This window comes from Urocampus carinirostris, chromosome 5, assembly GCF_059441175.1.
Source record: "Urocampus carinirostris isolate Australia breed hairy pipefish chromosome 5, RoL_Ucar_1.0, whole genome shotgun sequence".
NCBI lineage: Eukaryota > Metazoa > Chordata > Actinopteri > Syngnathiformes > Syngnathidae > Urocampus > Urocampus carinirostris.
Window position 1 is genome coordinate 37,373,272 of NC_142353.1, and position 21,254 is coordinate 37,394,525.

At 40.3% G+C, this 21,254-nt stretch overlaps 1 protein-coding gene across 2 annotated transcripts; it reads right to left on the minus strand.

Annotated features, from left to right (window-relative positions):
* Window positions 1–1,285: 1,285 nt before the first annotated feature.
* Window positions 1,286–19,309, minus strand: slc2a8 (solute carrier family 2 member 8). 2 transcript variants are annotated; one of them, XM_088335185.1, is made up of 10 exons: window positions 19,057–19,308; window positions 17,514–17,676; window positions 14,979–15,185; window positions 13,215–13,314; window positions 10,815–11,026; window positions 8,721–8,870; window positions 4,601–4,709; window positions 3,306–3,437; window positions 2,693–2,838; window positions 1,286–2,086 (listed from the first exon to the last, which is right to left on the minus strand). In XM_088335185.1, the coding sequence occupies exons 1-10, from the start codon at window positions 19,149–19,151 to the stop codon at window positions 1,940–1,942; spliced, it is 1,461 nt and encodes a 486-aa protein (XP_088191311.1). In that variant the 5' UTR covers window positions 19,152–19,308; the 3' UTR covers window positions 1,286–1,939. The 2 variants fall into 2 exon arrangements, with proteins under 2 accessions (XP_088191311.1, XP_088191312.1); XM_088335186.1 differs by having other exon boundaries at window positions 1,950–2,086; window positions 2,632–2,838; window positions 19,057–19,309.
* Between the last annotated feature and the right edge of the window lie 1,945 nt (window positions 19,310–21,254).

A 21,254-nucleotide genomic window follows, 5' to 3' on the forward strand; every position in this document is an offset into this window, starting at 1 on the left:
TTTTTGGACAAATGTTAATTTGTATATGCACGCGAAACGCATTTTAAGACATTCAAAATTTTGACCGAGTTCTTAAAAAAAACATTTCCTTTTCTGTCAAACACAGTCACTCCTAAGAATATTATTACAGTTCATCATATTGCACTTAATTGAGATCATTTCTTCCTCATGCCATGAGGCTCTTTAACTCCAGTAAAAGCCTATATTAAACCCCACCCCCATATCTGCATATTACCCTAGTTTTATTACAGTGTGTATTTTCCGTAGCACTATTTAAATACTGTATGGCATAACGTTATATTGGGTATTTTTGAATTCTATATCTTTATTTGATCGTTTTACTTTTCAACACAAGGATACTGCTGGAAGTGTGAATTTCCCTATGGGGATGAATAAAGTATCTATCTCCATCTATCTAATTGTAAATACACGTTAAGAATGGCGTGCGTCGTTTGAAGTGTCCTAAAAAAGTTGAAAGTCAATGCCCAACTGAGTTCAAAGAGCCTTTATATTTTTCCCCTACCGAGCCTATCTGCTTTTATCTTACTTTTACCAACACTGTTTGGGTACTCACAACAGGTTAGGAAGCTGAAAAGGGGAGGGAAGATGGAAGGGAGTGATTTCATGCTCATTTTTTTTTATTAGTTTAGCCTTAAAATGTTAAAAATAAGAACAGGCCTGTTTCAGATATAGTTCAAACGCCAAACCAACCAAAAAGGAGAAAAAATATTTTATTAGTACTTGAGGAATGAGCTGACTGAGGCTGTGATCATGACTTTATGCCAGGAGAGGGCGGCAGTGAGTACCAAAATTTCATGTTGCAGACACAACCTTTAAAGGTGAGGTGTGTCGATTTTCGGTATCCTTAAAAAGTAAAATATTTTCTTTATTAAATGTGTTAACAATGCCAGACCGGGTTCAAAGAGCCTTAATAATCGTCTTCTACCGCGCCTATCTGCTTTTATTTTACTTTAAGCAATCCTGTTCCAGACGCGCAACAGTATAGGTGTGGAGGAAAAAGGGGAGGGGGGATTGGAGAGTGACTTTAGCCTTGCTATTGATGTTTTTTGTTGGTGTAGTGTGAAAATGGTAAAACTAAGAAAAGGCCTGTTTCAAATAGTCCAAATGGCAAGCAAAACCCTAAAAAGAAGATAAAAAAAAAAAAAGAAAAAAAGTTTATTCAAGCGTGTCTAAAAAATGCACACACTTGCACGCGCAACATAGAGAGGCTGCAATGACAGAAAAAATCCAGAAGATGGCACCAGTGAGTAAATAAAAATGCAAATTATGTACAGCACCTTTAATACCATGCAATCCAAAATTTCCTATTCAATCAGACATCAAACAGAGAATGAGAGATTAGGAGAAAAGGACAAAACAAAATAGAGATACATTATCCCTTCTACATCTTATTCTATGTGGGCCATTTGAACCCTCATATTTTATAAGTGTGAATAATGTCAAAATAATCATATATTATTGAAAAATAACCAATTTACAATGTAAACAGATTCATCCCGAAAGAAAAGAATAGAAAATGCAGGTGAAGATATTTTGGGGAGGGGTGAAAACAGCCCAGGTCATGCAACATACAATTGAAACATGGGTGGGAGTTGTTAATGGATCATTTTGAGTTTGGCAACTCGCTGTCAGGGAGTGTGTAGAATCTTTCTCCATTTTGATCATATAGTAAACAAATAAACGCCTCTGCCACACTAGAACAGTTTAGATCCATTGTGAAAACATCTATAATGCCTCGGATAAGTTGCATCCATTTTTGAGTCATTTACAAAAAAAGGTTCCTGTTCTCCAAACAGTAGTAAGCTTGTCTTGATTGACATGCAATGACCACGCCCCCTCCCTCAGAACTCTAGCTGCTTGTCCAACGGAAACAATAATGAGAAAATTAGAGCTCTTTTCCCAAGGTTCTTCAAACTCCTCACGGTCCTGCCGTTCCTCGGAAGTTGGCTTCGATTTGCTCTAATGTCCGGCCTTTGGTTTCCGGCACGAATATGACGGTGAACACCACGCTGAGGAGGCACATGGACGAGAAGAGCCAGAAGGTTCCTGCACTGGTGAGGAGAGTCTGAAAGAAAGAGCATTTATAGGAATAATTGAGAATTGATGAGGATTGGGAGCCATTTGAAGGAAGCATCACTTGTTTTTTAAACATGAGATAGATAGATAGATAGATAGATAGATAGATAGATAGATAGATAGATAGATAGAACGGTAGATGGAGAGATGGGTAGATAGATAGATGGGTAGATGGGGAGATGGATAGATAGATAGATAGATAGATAGATAGAACAGTAAATGGAGAGATAGATAGATAGATAGATAGATAGATAGATAGAACAGTAAATGGAGAGATAGATAGATAGATCGATGGTTGGACGGGAAGATGGAAAGATAGAATGATAGAATGATAGAATGATAAAACTATAGATAAATAGATAGATAGATAGATAGATAGATGGAGAGATGGGTAGATGGATAGATAGATAGATAGATGGATAGAACGGTAGATGGAGAGATGGGTAGATGGATAGATAGAACGGTAGATGAGAGAGATGGGTAGATGGATAGATAGATAGATAGATAGATAGATTACATTAGATAGATAGATACTTTATTCATCCCCGTAGGGAAATTCACACTGATGGTAACAATAGCGCGTTGAGGAGCTGACCATCATATCCTGGAAGGTCTTGGTGACGATGAAAGCCATGCCCCAGTTGGTAAGCACACACACGGAGCTGGCGAAGCCTCTGACCTTCGCCGGGAAGATCTCAGACATCACCAGCCACGGGATGGGACCCCAACCTAAGGCAAACCCTACAAGCACACACAAAATTAACTACTTATGTATATGTCTGGTTGGTTGGTTGGCTCTCTTAATCATTAGGATCGTAGGGGCAGCATTTCCTGTGGTGTGTCTTGGGTAAGCACAGCCTGACAACCATTAGACTTACGAAAAACGGTAATAATTCGGGATGTCGAAAAATATCATTGCTGTAAGTTAGATTTTGTATTGGATATCATAACAAAAGAAAAACCACGTTTCCCTCCCCTATCTTTTTCAATGTATATATATTTTTGGAAGAGCGCCAGGGAGCCGCTCACCACCGCTAAAGAGCCGCATGCTGCTCCTGAGCTGCGGGTTGCCGACCCCTGGGCTAAGGACATGATCAAGAGTACATTAGAATAGGCTTCCCCTTGAACTAAAGCGCTATCATATTATTTCAGTGACAATTTACTTTGCTAGAATAATGGCTTAAAAAAAGAATAATTGTGCATCTTACCTGTGATGAAGACGGCCATGCTGGTGAGGGCCAACCAGGACATGTTGGCGTGATGTTCCTCAGGGGAAGAGCTCCTGGACATTAAGTAGAAATAAAGCCCAAACGCCGCTGTGCTTATCACCATGGCAACACCTAAAAAGACCATGTGTCCATCATGAGCAAGTTCCAAAAGTCTCCGTATTCACAAGAGACAAAGTCATATATCATCAACAGGCATAAAAATGGGTTGGTGGTTAAAAAGCTGAGCAGGAGATATGTTTAGGTATACAGTAAAACCCAATAAAATATAGGGAGAGGTGTGTCGACCCAAACCATGTCTCAGTGATGTGCAGGAAACGCACGCACGCATACACACACACCTTGAGGGGTATTGCACAAAACCAAGATAAGGGATTAAGCCAGGATATGTTTATAATTGTAGGGATTTTATTTTGAAAATCTTTTTGTTTTTTTTTCTCTAAAGAATGCTACAAATTCCTACACTGATAAAAAAAATCATGTTATTACTTTGAGTTCTTTGAGTTCTGATATGAATTTCTAATCCCCCAAAATGGATTCAATAAACCAGGCCTATTGAAAAAGGACACACAATTTATTAACACAGAGAACGTATGATAAAAAGAAAAAAAAAGGTAGGGGAAGGCACCGGAGATTATGGGAGTTTTTGACCACTCAAAGTCTGGAAATTACTAGCACAAAAAGAAAGATTCAGCTATAGCGCTAGTGGATTTGGGAAGATTCCCTTGTGCAGAAAAAAAACGCTCATTCCCAAGAACCAGAAAACATGGTGTTAAATCTGAACCTGTCCTCTTATTTGTTGTTGTGGAGATATTTGGTCTTGTGCATGGTCGCAACCTATGGCCCACGTGCTGAACTTAATGCTGCAGTGCAGGCCTGCGCGGCCGTTTGGCGCGGCCGTCATGCGAGACGAACCAGCCAATTCTTTTATATGGACCAGTGACGCTCGACAAGATCATGCCTCTGTGGCCGTGGTCTTAGATATCTGAAACTCAGTATCGGGTGACGATGTTTGAAAATGCTAAACTTGTTAGAAAGGCAAAGAAGTGAGAAATTTGCGTAATGTTCTGTAATTACGAATGCCCCCCCCTGATTGACATAATTAGGTATGGTGACAACATTATCTTACAAACCCCTCTCCTGCACTCAAAAAAATTTCCCCTTGGATCTACACAACTCAAGTAGGTCACCTTTTTGTTTTTACCTCAAAACTGTGAATTTCTCCAAAAGGTGAGAGATTTTCACGCCTGCGTCAATCAACCGCCACAGAAGCTCACCCGAAATGACGAGCAGCATTTTCCTTCCAGCCTTGTCCATGATGAGCGCAGCGACCCCGGTGAAGACAACCTGAACGGCGGCAACCATCACAGAGGCCAGGTCGCTGTTCTGGAGAAGACCACAGCGTCATTATTGAGGTCCCGAGCTCAGGGTTTGTCCATTTTTTTCATGGCCAAATTCAAGCACTTTCTAAGAAATTTCAAAGGTACCGTATTTTCCGCAATATAGGGCGCACCGGGTTATAGGGCGCACAACTAAAAAATAGTTTTTGGTCCTATATCTTCCATACATGAGGCGCACCGGATTATAAGGCGCTACAATGGGAACATCGACAAAACAGTCAGATGGTTCAGTCCAACTGATTACCCCCTTAACATTCCCAAAGCTTGCAAAGAAGCAAATACGTGTCGTAGACACGTGCGGATGCGGTGTCCGTACGATGTCACTCAAATGCATCATTTCAAATATCATTCGGAAGGTTAAAGTCTTGGGATTCAAGAAATGCCAACCATTCCTCAGTTTCTATTTTCCTTTTCGCTCGCAACTTTACTGTGCATATGACAATAAACAGTTGGAATTGAGTTGAATTCACTCAACTCATCACAGCAACATCAAGATCGTTCTAAAACAAGATACCGGGAAAATATAAAGCCGCATAGCTCACCTAAGTTCTCACGTTAAATAATGATACGCAATCATGGTCTTCTTACAACCGTGAGTCTAGTAATTCCAGGAGAGTAAAATGTTTACAAATACAGACTAATGAAACATGTTTCTTTATGGCGTAGTTTAGCAAGCTTGCTATTCAGTCATCTTTTTCGGCCAATTGCAGGGTTTGTTTCGGCCCTCTAGCCTATCCGAGGCTCCGAATAACTTTAGCCAATAGCGGTCGATTCAAATGATGATTGACACATTGGTTAGCCAATGAAACGCCGGTATATAAATCCCAGCATACACCGCGGACTACTCCACGTTCGGGGGAAAATCGAGTCGGCGGCTGTTGCGTAAGTTGCGAGACCTTGCGATTTAATATTGAGCCATATATAAGGCGCACTGTATTATAAGGCGCATGGTCAGCTTTTGAAAAAAAATTAAGACTTTTAGGTGCGCCTTATAGTGCGGAAAATACGATAATTATAGTTTTTCTCCGAGTACATTGAATAGAACGCCGGTGTGAATTTTGTATTTTACAGAGCCAAAAATAGTATATATGTGCGATTTACATAAACATTTATCAAGATACATGACTTAGACCTAGAGTAAATTGCTGATATATTTGTTTTTGAGAAATAGCTCTCCCCATATAGATAGATGTTGGGTAAAAATTACAATTTACCACTGGGAAATGCAACTTTAATTTTTAGCAAGTCCTATAGTTGGTATATAATCCTTGCACTAATACAAATTTCGTAGTGCCCTGTTTAGGTGTAACATGCAACTGGCCCTCTCGGGCGTGACCCTATGGGGGCTCCGAGGCTTCACAAGACAATACCATACAAACCAATGCCAACTGCAGTTAATCATTGCGGAATCCATACCTAGTAGTGGCCGCCATGGTTGTCTGGCATTTTACACGACAATACAGTGGCATCTAGTAGTCAAATATTATATAATCTACCCGACATTTAAGTTTATTTATTATCAATCGTTTATTAGATTACACTACAAAAAACATAAAAAGTAGAAAATCTAATTTATTTGCAATATTATTGTCTTTATTTTATGATATGTTTTATTTATTTCTTAAGTAGTAGTAAGTAGTAGTGTGCTTACTTTAAAGGGAAAGAGCGTACAGGGAGTGCAGAATTATTAGGCAAATGAGTATTTTGACCACATCATCCTCTTTATGCATGTTGTCTTACTCCAAGCTGTATAGGCTCGAAAGCCTACTACCAATTAAGCATATCAGGTGATGTGCATCTCTGTAATGAGAAGGGGTGTGGTCTAATGACATCAACACCCTATATCAGGTGTGCATAATTATTAGGCAACTTCCTTTCCTTTGGCAAAATGGGTCAGAAGAGGGACTTGACAGGCTCTGAAAAGTCAAAAATAGTGAGATATCTTGCAGAGGGATGCAGCACTCTTAAAATTGCCAAGCTTCTGAAGCGTGAACATCGAACAATCAAGCGTTACATTCAAAATAGTCAACAGGGTCGCAAGAAGCTTGTAGAAAAACCAAGGCGCAAAATAACTGCCCGTGAACTGAGAAAAGTCAAGCGTACAGCTGCCAAGATGCCACTTGCCACCAGTTTTGCCATATTTCAGAGCTGCAACATCACTGGAGTGCCCAAAAGCACAAGGTGTGCAATACTCAGAGACATGGCCAAGGTAAGAAAGGCTGAAAAACGACCACCACTGAACAAGACACACAAGCTGAAATGTCAAGACTGGGCCAAGAAAAAACTCAAGACGGATTTTTCTAAGGTTTTATGGACTGATGAAATGAGAGTGAGTCTTGAAGGGCCAGATGGATGGGCCCGTGGCTGGATCGGTAAAGGGCAGAGAGCTCCAGTCCGCCTCAGACGCCAGCAAGGTGGAGGTGGGGTACTGGTATGGGCTGGTATCATCATCAAGATGAGCTTGTGGGGCCTTTTCGGGTTGAGGATGGACTCAAGCTCAACTCCCAGTCCTACTGCCAGTTTCTGGAAGACACCTTCTTCAAGCAGTGGTACAGGAAGAAGTCCGCATCCTTCAAGAAAAACATGATTTTCATGCAGGACAACGCTCCATCACACGCATCCAAGTACTCCACAGCGTGGCTGGCAAGAAAGGGTCTAAAAGAAGAAAAACTAATGACATGGCCTCCTTGTTCACCTGATCTGAACCCCATAGAGAACCTGTGGTCCCTCATCAAATGTGAGATTTACAAGGAGGGAAAACAGTACACCTCTCTGAACAGTGTCTGGGAGGCTGTGGTTGCTGCTGCACGCAATGTTGATCGTGAACAGATCAAAGCACTGACAGAATCCATGGATGGCAGGCTTTTGAGTGTCCTTGCAAAGAAAGGTGGCTATATTGGTCACTGATTTGTTTTTGTTTTGTTTTTGAATGTCAGAAATGTATATTTGTGAATGTTGAGCTGTTATATTGGTTTCCCTGATGAAAATAAATAATTGAAATGGGTATACATTTGTTTTTTGTTAAGTTGCCTAATAATTATGCACAGTAATAGTCACCTGCACACACAGATATCCTCCTAAAATAGCTAAAACTAAAAAAGCCCCACTCCAACTTCCAAAATATTCAGCTTTGATATTAATGAGACTTTTGGGTTCATTAAGAACATGGTTGTTGTTCAATAATAAAATTAATCCTCAAAAATACAACTTGCCTAATAATTCTGCACTCCCTGTATTATATGACCACTCAAAGTCACTGTATCACGTAGTTAACCCAAAAACAAATGCCTAAAAGCACAGTGATAAATACAAAGTACGGAGATACAAGGTGACCAAACGCCACCATTTTTCTTCTCATTGTTTTGTTTTTTTGTGGGTACCGCTAGCAGCAAGTTGGACGACAATAATGCCAGTTCACTTTAGGTGGGGCTATGATCCGTCCATCCATTATCTGCACCGCTTATCCTCAGTAGGGTTGCGGGGGTGCCAGAGCCCATCCCAGACACCTCGGGCAGTGGGCAGGGGACACCCTAAACTGGTTGCCCGCCAGTCACAGGGCACACAGAGAGACAACTCACTTGCTCATTCACACCTAGGGGACAATTTGGACCGGCCAATTAACCTGACATGCATGTTTTTGGAATGTGGGAGGAAACCGGAGAGCCCGGAGGAAACCCACGCAAGCACGGGGGGAACATGCAAACTCCGCAAAGGAAGGCTGGTCGCTGGATTCGATTCCATGACCTCAGAACTGTGCCGCGGATGTGCTAACCACTCAGCTGCCATGGCTATGATATGTAAAATGAATAAAAAATTCTCAGCCTACAAGTAACAAAAAAATGCATGTATTTCTGGATATTCTTTAAACCACATCTTTTTTTAAAAATGAATGAAGTCTTTTTAGGAGGCCTCAAATAATATACACCGTCCATTCAAGCATTTTCTAGGATTTCAAGTACCCGTATAAACCCTACAAGCGTTCCCAAGGTGGTCTGACCTTGAAGTGCGCTTGCTCGAAGATGTTCTGCGCATAAAACATGACGGCGTTGATGCCCGACATCTGCTGGAAGACCATCAGCATCACGCCGATAGCAAGCGGCTTGTACACGCCGGCGTCTTTCAGGTCTGAGGCCTGCAAGCCGGAACCCTGGTACAGATACATGATACTGACATAAGCAACGATAGAGATCATTGACTTTATACTTCTCTCACTTTATTACACATTCTCCTTAGTTAAAAAAAAAACAGTTTGTATTCCAGTTGTGGTTTTCTAGCACCAGGGTTGGGTAAGGTTACTTTAACTTGATTACTTTCAATTACTTTTGGATTACTCCAATACCAAATATGCTAATAAAAGACAAAAGAAACTAAATATGAATAAAATGACTCAATTTTGTGCAAGCTTGGGGAGGAACGGAATACATGGAACGGCAAAAATGATGTTGGCAAGCTGTTTGGATTTATTTTCATTTTGTTCCTGTCGCATTTTATTTAGTTTTGCCGGTGACCAAAGAGATCAAAGCCAGGAGAGAAAGCTTACCACGTGTTGTGAATCATCATTTTATTCATATTTAGTTTCTTTTGTCTTTTATTAGCATATTTGGTATTGGAGTAATCCAAAAGTTATTGAAAGTAATCAAATTAAAGTAACCCTACCCAACCCTGTCTAGCACCCTCTGGTGGCTATATGAGTAGAGCGGGGTTCGGTAACCCGCTGCTCAGGGGCCACACGAGGCTCTTTAGCGCTGCCGATTTTTAAAAAAATGTTATGAAAAATACAAATGGAAAAAGATCAGGGAGGAAATATATTTATCTTTTAATATGTTTTTCTGGACAAACATGACACAAAAATGTTTTTCAATGCAGTAACAAATGTGTAGAATATTTTTTACTACTTCGACGGATTTCTCCTCTGCTCGTTTTCCTCTCTCCAGTGTTTCCTGTGTCGGAGCAGAGTGGAGCGCAAACTACGCCCCTTTTAGAGGGGCAGCGTCACAAAGTAACTCAACCTCTCGCTACAGCCCTAACTTTAAAACAGAAATAATTAAACAGGTAAGAACACAATATTGTCGTAGGCATTTGTTTAGTAACAAATGAGCTGTTTTTATTAAGAGATTTTTTAAATGTTGATGTTTTATTCTGATAGGTGCTATGACTATACAGACACTTCCCTACTTACGACTATTCAAGTTACAAAAAACGGTATATACGAAATTTTTTTTGGGGGGATGTCGAAAAATATCTGGACATTGTTGTAAGTTAGATTTTGTATTGTGTGCACCTTTTCTCCGAGCACTAGCACACACAACAGTGCTTCTTTCCACCGCTACCGGCATGTGGTGCTGTGAGAGCTCGCCCAGCATCCACCCGGAAGAAAAAATAAGCTTCCTCTTCCTAGTTTGAGTGTAAACACACAGTGCTATTTGTACTGAATCTCCATCGCGCTCAGAGGTTTGACGTTTTTATCGTTTAATATCTCGTGCATCCATTCAATATGGTTGGTGTCAAGTGTAAAGAGGCGAGCTGTTTCTTTTGAAATTAAAGTGGAATAAGAAAGCTTGATGCGGTTGAGAAAATGATTGTAACGCTTTTTTTCTACCACTTTTTACCACGGAGGAGGACCTCTTGAAGCGCATCTTCCAAAAGTGAGTTAAACCTAACTTTATTTAACTTTATAGAGCATATTATTTTATTAAATGTTCATTTTTCAGTACAAAACCATACAGGTTACTTAAACAAGCCTTAAATATACTTATATAAACCTTAAACATAGAAAATATGGCACAGAAGTAACTTACGAAATTCAATGATCGTCCTGAACCTATCTTGTTCGTAAGGGCAGCGTCTGTATAGCTACAGAAGGAGTCAAAATGGCAAAAATGGTTTGGCACCTTTTTAAGAGGAACGTCTGGCATTGAATGAGTTAAGAGTCTAGTGTGGCACTTTTGACAGAGAGAGAAAGGCAGTAAAACAAGGAAGAACAATGACGGGTGGATTTAAAAAAAAAAAAAAAGGCAGCGAGATAGAAGCCCAGCCCAAACATAATGATTGAAATTTTAGCCAGCTCTAACCTTCAGATTCCCCAACCTACCTGTTGGTCGCAGGCGTCCTCAATCCGGGCACACTCCCACTCCACGGCCGCCTGAGGCCCCCGCAAAAAGCGCAGCGCCTCTTCGGCCTCGCGCCGCTTGCCTTGTGACAGCAGGAAGCGCGGCGTCTCTGGCATGAAGCTCATAGAACAAATCAGCAGAGTGGGCGGCACGGCCCCACACACGGCCAGCCAGCGCCAGTCCATAAAAATACCTGTATGGGACACATTGATATCATGATGATTTTTAGTAATTACTAGTAGCCAAAAAGGACGAGATATCAAAGATTACAACGCCACAATGTCATTGTCTCTGTAAACCAGGATTAAAGCTATTCCCATGCAGATTTTTTTAATCAGGCCCAGAACAATCCAAACAATTATACATATATGTTGCACATTTCATATGAAAATTAAGTCCTAAGGTTGACACATGTGGCCCGTTTGCTGTAGAGCTGTGACGTCATTGAAGTAACACAGCAGTTTCAAAATGGTGAATCCCATTAACACCTGTGAGGCAGCTCTGAAACAGCTAGCGATTGTAGTGAAAAGCGATTACATACCGCTCATTTCTGTTTGGAGATATTGCATATCCTAGTACTGGGGGCCTGTGACTGTTTAGGCGAAGATTCGTGCTTTGACTTCCAAAAGGTGCTTGGGGTGAATTTACCAGCTACCATTATAGCTTGTGTTCCTTGTTTGCAGACACCTCCTTTTAGGTAGGCGATTATGGCTTTTCGTTTGTGTTTTTTGCCACATGTGTTGAGGTTGGTAGAATATTATCTGGCTAGCTCACCGTTAGCATGGGGCTTCCTGTTTTGCTTGCTCCCATTTGGCGCTTGTTAGCTGCACACCGTGGATCGTTTGCCCAGCTCGCCTGGCGTTAGCGAAAGTTTTTCCGTGAACCAGGGTTCATTCCCGACCAGCTTCGAGTTCATCGCCTTAGCCGTAGCTGCTTTTCATTAGTAGAAGGTTAACCTAGCTGCTAGCAACGTGTTTTTGGTGGGTCAGCCTTGCGTTTTTCTGCCGGGGCTGCGGCCGCCTTTTTTGATCGGTCCCAGTAAGACACCCGTTGGCGGCTTTATGTGTGTTAATTTTTGCCAGTTAGCCCCTTTTTGGCTGCCTGCCCTCTGTCGTATCATTACTGCATCCACCTGTGACATAACACAAAGGAATTCTCTACAAAAACTAACGAAACTTCGCTTGAAACAATCATAACCTCTTCGACGAATTAACACATAAAACAATATGGTGACTGGCTTGCTAGGAGGCTGGTGTTCCTCCGATGACGTCACACATCACGATGACAAAGACAAAGCATGCCGTCTTCAAAATGCATTATATCGGAAAATAATATAGATTTCATGCCAAAACTGTATCCTATTACATCACATTTGACATGTTTAAGAATTTGTGAATACCTTCACTATTCCTACATAGTGGCCCCTTTACATATGAGCTACTCTGGTTACCAAAAATTTGAAATATGTGAAATCTTTTAAGCAAAAATCCAAGTTAAGAAACTTTCCAGACGCTACCACATTTAGCAAATGCGTTTCTTGCTATAAAGACCTGATCCCATGCTCTTGTGTTGTACTTTTTTTTTAATAGTGCTCTCTTGTGGTCCCTTACTCCCAGGGTTGGGTAGGGTTACTTTAACTTGATTACTTTCAAATACTTTTGGATGACTCCAATACCAAATATGCTAATAAAAGACGAAAGAAACTAAATATGAATAAAATGACTAAATTTTGTGCAGGCTTGGGGAGTAACGGAATACACGGAACGGCAAAAATGATGTTGGCAAGCTGTTTGGATTTACTTTTATTTTGTTTCTGTCGCATTTTATGTTAGTTTTGCCGGAGATCGAAGCCAGGAGAGAAAGCTTACCACGTGTTGTGAGTCATCATTTTATTCATATTTAGTTTCTTTTGTCTTTTATTAGCATATTTGGTATTGGAGTCATCCAAAAGTAATTGAAAGTAATCAAGTTAAAGCAACCCTACCCAACCCTGCTTATTCCTCCGACCCATCTCTTCTGCCGACTTACCCAATAGTAAGTGCTCATGATAAACTTGCATTGAATTTCATTAATATCATATTATACTCTTTTAATGAGCAATTTCTATTTGAAAAAGCCTTTCAGGAAAAAGTGTTTTACACCTGTTTAGGGGCCACTAAGATGATTTTGGGAGGCGGGAACGAATTAATTGGTTTTCAGTTATTTCTTATGGGGAAAATTTGTTCGAGATACATTCCCTTCGGGGATGAACAAAGTATCTATCTATCTATCTATCTATCTATCTAAATCCTAGATACGAGCTCGATCTAGGAACAGATCAATCGCATATGTAGAGAGGTCCATCAATCTGTTGGGTTGACATCTCTGAGCAGTGTACATACCAGCCAGGTAAACTCCCATGATGCCGAGCACAACCATGAGCTGTACACACGACCCCAGAAGCCCTCGCACGCGCTCGTGAGCCATCTCGGAGATGTACAGCTGATGAAAAAAACAACAATATACAATATATGTCAAATGAGGGAACCCCACACCAAAACCACCAGAAATTGGTTGATAATCGGGTATAAATAAACTATTATATTGAATCAATTAATGGGATAAACTAAAACCTTTTTCATTCAAACCTAAAAAAAAAGAAAATTCAGATTGACTGTATAGATAACATATACATATTTTTGTTGCCATATTATAAATTTAATCTGTTTTTGATATAGGACATCTGAAAAGGAGTTGCATCGGATGTGGGTTCATTACTTTGACTATTATAACTTACGATTGTTGGTTTTGACTATTCTGCATGGTTTATATTATTATCACTATCGGCCAATAACGATGCGGTTTTCTAAATTCCAAACCCTTAAGGGCGGATCTGCGTTTTGTAACCGAGGAGATTTAATAAAAAGAAAGGGCTCATGAGGGATTTTAGAAGAGAAATAGAATTCTGCAGTTCAAAGGCTACTGTACCAAATATTAACATTCATTTTCTCAGGTGTTCAAATACTTATTTGCATTTCTATCACACAAATAAATCGTTTAAAAAATCATGCATTGTGATTTCTGGATTTTTCTTTTCAATTTATCTCTCTCACAATGGTTATGCACCTACGGTGAAAATTTCAGACCCCTTCATGATTTCTAAGTGGGAGAGTCAGAAACATAGCAGGGTGTTCAAACACTTATTTTCTTCACTGTATACCAGGTACCCAAGAAAAAGACTCAGACCAGGACGTGACAGGACAGGATTTATTGAAATAATACCAAGTGTAAGCGTGGATGGGAAAACCAAAATCTGATGGAAGTCTTCTGGGATCTGACAGAAGGGGTGGTGAACTTTAGGCGAGTGTGGATTGGGAGGGAGTCTAGGAGCAAGAGGAGAGGCAAGGGGTTAGCAGGACATCCAGGCAAAATTAGAAGGTGAAATCGAGAATACACATTCGACAGGTCAAACGTGGATTGGCTTCGACTTACCATGAATGATGCCTGTCTCCAGCAGCTATTGAAGGCTGCAGTCTTAAATGGACGCAGCTACAGCTGGGTTGATCGTGGTCCTCTGATGTAAATGGCTGGCTCAGTGGTCAGGAGGAGATTTAGGGACCCCTGTCTTGGCGAGGGCGCGGCATAACACCATATCTATCCATTTTCTTTGTGTTTATCAGGGTTGCCTTGACACTCAACCTAGCTAAAAACATCTCCACGGCCATAAAGTACAACTGTGTACATTTTCACGGAATTCGGTTCAGCCGTTGTGGAGCCTATAAGCCACATACGATCAAACACGCACACACACAAATCAGGATTTATAAATATATCCAAACATGAAAGCTCACCTAAAGGGAGCTGACATGATTGTTTGCCACCTTGGTGGTAAGAGTACCCCCAAAATAACAAAAACCTTGTGAAAAGCTGGGCAAAAAAGGTAGAAAAATCAAGGTGCAGTTTGGTCACATTGAATTTCTGTAATTTGTATTCTACCTTGTACCTTTTTGGGGTTGCACAGGACAATACAGCAACAAATAATAGGTCAAATATAACATAGTGTGTCTTAGAATGACCAGTGTCAGGTTAAAACCATACAATAATAGCAAATGAAGAAGGAGATTAAATGGATGGCACAATATAGAAGGCTTAACAAAGAATCTGACCGGCACAACAAGCGAGGCTCCTCCGCTGGCAAGCCCTGTGAGAATGCGGCCCACGTAGAGCATCCACTCGTCCTGTGCGGCTACGATAACGGCAAAGCCGAAAACGAACGGCAGCGAGCAGAACATGAGCGTCAGCTTCCTGCCCGCCTTGTCCACCATCCAGCCGGTAAAGAGGCCGCCGGCCGCCGCCCCCAGCGTCACCACCGACTGAAAAACGTCACAAGAATTAGGACAAAAGTGCTCCTCAACAAGCTATGCCTATAGACCCCTTTCCAGCCTACTGTTTGTCAACACCGGATCAGCACAGGATGCGTGCGGGAGTAGCGGTACGAGTTTGAATAGAGCGAGGGAAAACGTGTATGTTGAATTGAGTTTTTAGAGTCGCAATTGGCAAAAACAACATGCCGGACTGTTGTGTGTGCTGGTGCACGAATGGCAATTTCAAGAAACGCGATTGTTTTAAATTCCCAGAGGACACCATTGACTTGTTAACCTGACTGCCCATTTTGCACATCTGGTTAGCTACTCTTCTTGCACTATCGGCACTATGGTAAAATACTATACGTAGCCAAAATACAATACAACTTTATTTATATCTGTACATTCAAGGAAACTGTGGGGGTCAGATGCATCGACATTTCGTTCTGTATACACGTGTACTAGAATGACAATAAAGTAGATCTGAATCTGAATTAAAGAACTGACTGGGCTGAGGACAGCATTAGGAATGTACACGTTTAAGGTGCCCATTTCAAGTTATCAAGTCTATCAGGTTTAGATTTACTTGAATGAGGAATGACGAATGCCTTAGTAAGTGTAAGTTGGATAAGTGTCCAGGAATCCTATATGCTAACAATATATAGACTATACGTTTTCTACCAGTGGTGCTAGGTAGAAGAACTTTTATAAACATTAATATAATAAATATGTCATAAAATAAATATCTATTGTTAATAATAATAATTATTAATTAAATGTCATCATCATTATTAATGATCCCACCAACATATATGATGTACTTAAGGTTGGTGCAAGCCAAGGAAAGCCAATTCTTATAAAGTTTAATGTGTGCGAACTAAGCTACTGTAAATACGGAATTGGTCATCTGAGCCATTATTTTCGTCCATTTAACCTGCGGTCAAAAAAGGTATTTATCTTTACTTACCTGATATGGAATGGTGAAAAATTCACACACAAAAACTCCCTAAAGTGCCTCGCACAATCTATGAGTAGCGCACTTGGGTCACCAAAATAAAATCACTATCGTGCTGCTTGCATATACTTTGTGTTTTTTTTATATGTTCATAACTACGATCCACAATCCTTTTTTGGTCAATCGGTTGGTATAAACTGACATGAATTCCGCCATTCTGCCTTAACAATCCACGTGCAGCTTGGTCAGGGCACACTTGTTTACAAACATGGAAAGGGGTCTATAGGTTGTAAGAGCCAGGCATGAGCAAAATAAGCAGCTGCTTAGGGCCATATGCGAACACTAAGCAGCCCCCAGGAATGGTTAACTTATATATGATAAAATATAAATATATATTTTCTCATGCGCGAGTGATGATTATTGATATATACTACCAAAAACACCTAAATTTACATAAACTTTTATTATTATGTTAACAGAGAGTAGTTTTCTTCAGCCTCCCTGCTCTAAATCTCAGAGTTCCGCGAAAGACGGTGGCATTCAGACGTGCAGAGTGCACTGCGCATCCAAATTTGTGTTTCAGGAACCTCTGTGCATCTTCATATTTATTCAGGAAGTATTAATTTGACTTTGAATTCCGTTTTTGCACATTTGTTGTTGCAGTTAAATTAAAACAAAAAAACATTTCCGATACTTTCTTTCAGGTACCTCTGTGCATTTATATATCTATTTAAATATTTGTTTGAGTTTAAACTCATCGCATTTGTACATTTGTTGTTGCAGTTAATTTTAAACCAAATAATAGAGTTTTTCCTTGCCCTCATGTAGGTTTTAGATCAGGGGATGGTGTAATAATAGTCTGTGTTTTACAATAATCTGTGGTCTGTGCAGCCCTTTGAGACTCTTTGTGATTAAGGGCGTCACAAATAAACATGACTTGACTTGACTTAAAGCAGATTATGTTTGCACAAAATAATTGTATTATTAAGTTACTTTTAGATGTCCTAGATGACCTCCAGCATCCTACTTTGTACTATATCACTTTGAATATTTAGTGTACATCAACCGCAGGCTGCTCATGTAGTTGCATTTTGTACCATTTCAGATTAGAAACCATAGGAAAAACATGCATGGCTGCCCTATGAGGTTTTATTTATTCTGCAAATTTGCAAATCTGTTGTTTTGGTCGGTGGCCATATTTATTGTGGATACAATCCAGCCACATCAGAAACATCTTACATCTTGTATTTTAAGTGTATTCATAATGACAGATGAGAACATGGAATGAGCTATCCTATATATGCAAATGATCTAGTAATAGGGGGCCCCCCCAAATCTGAATTCGCTTAGGGCCCCATGAAGGCTTGGGCGATCCCTCTTACCCCAAACCAGGACGCTTGCAGGTCGTTCAGCCGCAGTCGGGGGTCAGGGATTTTGGCCAGCTCGGGGATGGCAGGCGAGCTGTAACCCAGTACAAAACCGAAGCTCATGGGCCCCAGCACGGACGCCAGGGTGGCCAGGTACAACTTCCTGTTGCTGACTTTGCTGGGCAGGAAGGAGGCAGAAGAAGATGTCAATGATTAGCGCTAACTAGGATAACCCTACTTGATTGCATTAAGGGAGTCACGAGGGACCTCAATGGAATTATTGATGTCAGCACACTTGAAAACAGCAGACTGGTCACATTAGTCATCTGCTTTTTATCATTTTTGCACACGTGCAGTATTTAACATTTCCCTATGACACTATTACTCACGTAACTCTTGAGGTAAAGCAACTTTTGGCAAGGACACACTAGTTATGATTTAATACAGTCATTTCCTTATTAATTCAAGTGAATTAACTGGGCCAAGTGATTTCAGTTTTGTATTTGCTACATTGCCAAAAATATAAACTTGTAAAGGGGGGTAGCACGGCAGCCCAGTGGTTAGCGCGTGTGCGGCACAGTTCTGAGGTCATGAGATCGAACCTCCTCTGTGGAGTTTGCATGTTCTCCCCGTGCTCGTGTGGGTTTCCTTTCGGGCTCTCCGGTTTCCTCCCACATTCCAAAAACATGCATGTCAAATTGATTGGCCGGTCCAAATTGTCCCTAGGTGTAGATGAGCGAGCAAATTGTCTGGCAACCAGTTCAAGGTGTCCCCTGCCCACTGCCCGAAGAGTGCTGGGATGGGCTCCACCACCCCCGTGACCCTACTGAGGATAAGCGGTGCAGATAATGGATGGATGTATAACTTACAAAGGGTGTATATTTGGTCCTGTCATTGTTGGGGACATTTTTTAGGTGATCACATAAAATTGGTGAGGACAAAACAATGAGTGACTGATATTGGTGGGGACATCGAGCAATTTTTAAGTGATCACGCAATATTGGTGGGGATAAAACAATGATTGATTGATTTTGGTGGGGGCACGTCCCTTCCGTCCATGCCCAAAATATGCCCTTGACTTACACTATTGTTGAAAATAAAAGGGGATTTGGTACCGTTTACTGGATTTTGGTACACTTGGACCGGTTCTGCTCCCTCCAGCCTAAATCAAATATTTTAAGTAACTTTAAAACATTCTTATTAATTTTGACTTATTTTACAATTACCACTATCACATTTATTCGACGTTTATTTTTAAAGGTGGACTTGTCGTAATATCTGATTTTAGTGTATCCTTTTAAATGAAGACGAATTATTTTAACACACCCCGTAAACAAAAACATATTGTATCCGACCTTAGTACTATCAAATCCACATTTTGGTTCATTTATTTATTGGGATATATTTAAAAATAAGGTTTATTGGTGAGAACGTTTTGAATCAAGACCGATATATTAACGTTCTAATAGTTTAGTAAAGTTGATCATTTATTGAAGGTCAACTTTAATTAAATGCTTATCAATAAAGATAGAAAAAAATAAATATTTCCCTTGCTTACCTAAGGTAGGCGTCCTGCTCGGACATGAGACCAGTAGGGTCGTCACCTCCACCCTCAGCATCCAGCAACTGTCTACGCTCCTCATAAACGTCCATTGCGACGTCCTTTCAAAATATAATAATAATGTCCCCGTTCTTTATCTCGCTCGCATTTGAGTTTCGAAAGTGCTTCAAATTTGTGTAATTATCACGAGAGCATTACACGCGTGGGTCGGCCACCATAATCGGCATCATTTGGTCCACTTCCGGGTTTGAAGCTTGCTTTGTCAACATTCCAGTCAGGTGACCACCAGCTGGCTTTCAAGTTCCGTTTAATCTTGTCAAACTAAGATGATAGAAGTCGTAGTAAAAGGTTAATTCCGGCATTGTTGGGTATTATTGACCATCAGCTTGATATTTTATATTGTTATAAATGTCAAACTACAAGATAAAACATTGTTATATATTCAAATATGATTTTCTACCAACGTAGCATTTTACTTTGGTAGTAATAACTACTACCATTTGTGTTACAGATGTTTTATCGCAAAACATTAAAATGTGCACATCTTGTCAATGCAAAATGTAATACTAATCTATAATTGCATGATAATAAAGGTTTTAAGTAGATATTCCTACAAAACTTCTGAAGCTTGATGTTCCGTTTTAAGACAGCAGATGACAGCAGATCATTACGACTCTGTGTTTTAAGTGGCAAAAGCAAAATCACTACAATTTATTATTATTCAGGGTTTTTTTTTTTCAACACCAGGGATCACTAACATTTTTGAAGTTGAGGGCTACTTTTTGTTACTGATAAGTGCAAAGGGTGGCCAGTTTGATATGCATTTCTAAAATAATAACTCATAACAATGTTATTACTATGTTATTATTGTTACTGCTAGATTGTAATTATTTAAAAAAGGACTAAAATAGACGCTGTCAACCACTAAAATACCTTCCTTTCAGAAGGGTAATACGTGATATACAGGTTTAAATTATAGGATCGTTTTCATAAGGAGCAAATTAAAAACTGATTACTTACAAAAGACACTGAACATGTCAATGACTTCTGATGCCGGTTAGAAATCACATTTCCTTGGAAATTGCAATGACCAATATTTGATCAATTATTTCCAGACCTGATCCCATACTCAGGCATTGCGTTGGCAATCCCTGTTCTACACTATAACCAATCGACTGAACAAGAAGAAGAGATAGAGCAGGGAGTTATTGCCATATGCTGTGTCATTCACTCTCCATTTTCTCTCCTTAGCATTATTTTGTCAGTGCAAAGACCCGCAACCCACTGAAAACGGGTCCGCGACCCGCCGGTTGAGAAACATTGTTCCAGAGGACCACTATGTGGGTAATACTACGGTTACATTATGAATCCGATGTGTCCAAACAACGGCCCGGAGACCATTTGTCAACTGTTTAAGCGCTAAAAATTATATTTGGTGCTGATTGTTACGGTTGCCATGGCGCCCAATTGGCCCCGCCCGTGTGGCGCCAGCTGCGGCTCGTTGACAGATTGGCTTTCCGTCTATTTAAGCTCAGTACTCTCACTCTTCCTTTGTCAGTCCGTCAACGAACCTCTGCCCCGTAAGACGAGGGTTTTGACTCGGAGCTGTTTCCTGTTGGTATTTCCTGTCGGGTATTGTTCCCGTTTATTTTGTCCTGTTTCATATCGGTTTCCAGTTTCGTTCCCTTCTCGTTTGTCCTGTTTATTTTCAATATCCTGTTTTGATATCAATCCTGTCTGTCCCATCCTGTCCGGTATCAACCCCATCTGTCCGATATCTTCTCGGGCAATTGGTATCGATCTCGTCGGCCTTTGGCTTCCTATCATTCCACGCCAGACTGCTGCCTAACGTGCATGACTCCCCATTTCCCGTAAAATAAAAGGCTTTTGTGAGAAACGTCACACATTTGGGTCCTGATCCTGTTCCGGTTCGTGTATTAAACACTTTGTGTGTTTCAACAATATTCCCACATTGGTTGAAAATTTGTCTTATTTTCTTATTTTTCTGTATTTTTTTTGATGTTCTGGTCAAATAAGTAAAATAGTAATTTAAATGACAAAACATATATAGCAGCTAGACTATCATTGCATTCAGTTAAAGTATTATTTTTCAAATCTTCGCATAAAATCTCTTCAAATTAAATTCATCCAAACACATCTTTTCACGCAATAAAATGTTACTCAGTGTGCTGTAT

Excerpts from the sequence above, each read along its gene's own strand:
- slc2a8 (XM_088335185.1), bottom strand. The coding sequence starts at position 19,151 with ATGGACGTTTATGAGGAGCGTAGACAGTTGCTGGATGCTGAGGGTGGA. Across the intron at positions 8,871-10,814 it reads AGGACGCCTGCGACCAACAG|GGTTCCGGCTTGCAGGCCTC; the intron begins GTAGGTTGGGGA and ends TATCTGTACCAG. Across the intron at positions 3,438-4,600 it reads AATGCTGCTCGTCATTTCGG|GTGTTGCCATGGTGATAAGC; the intron begins GTGAGCTTCTGT and ends TGGTCTTTTTAG.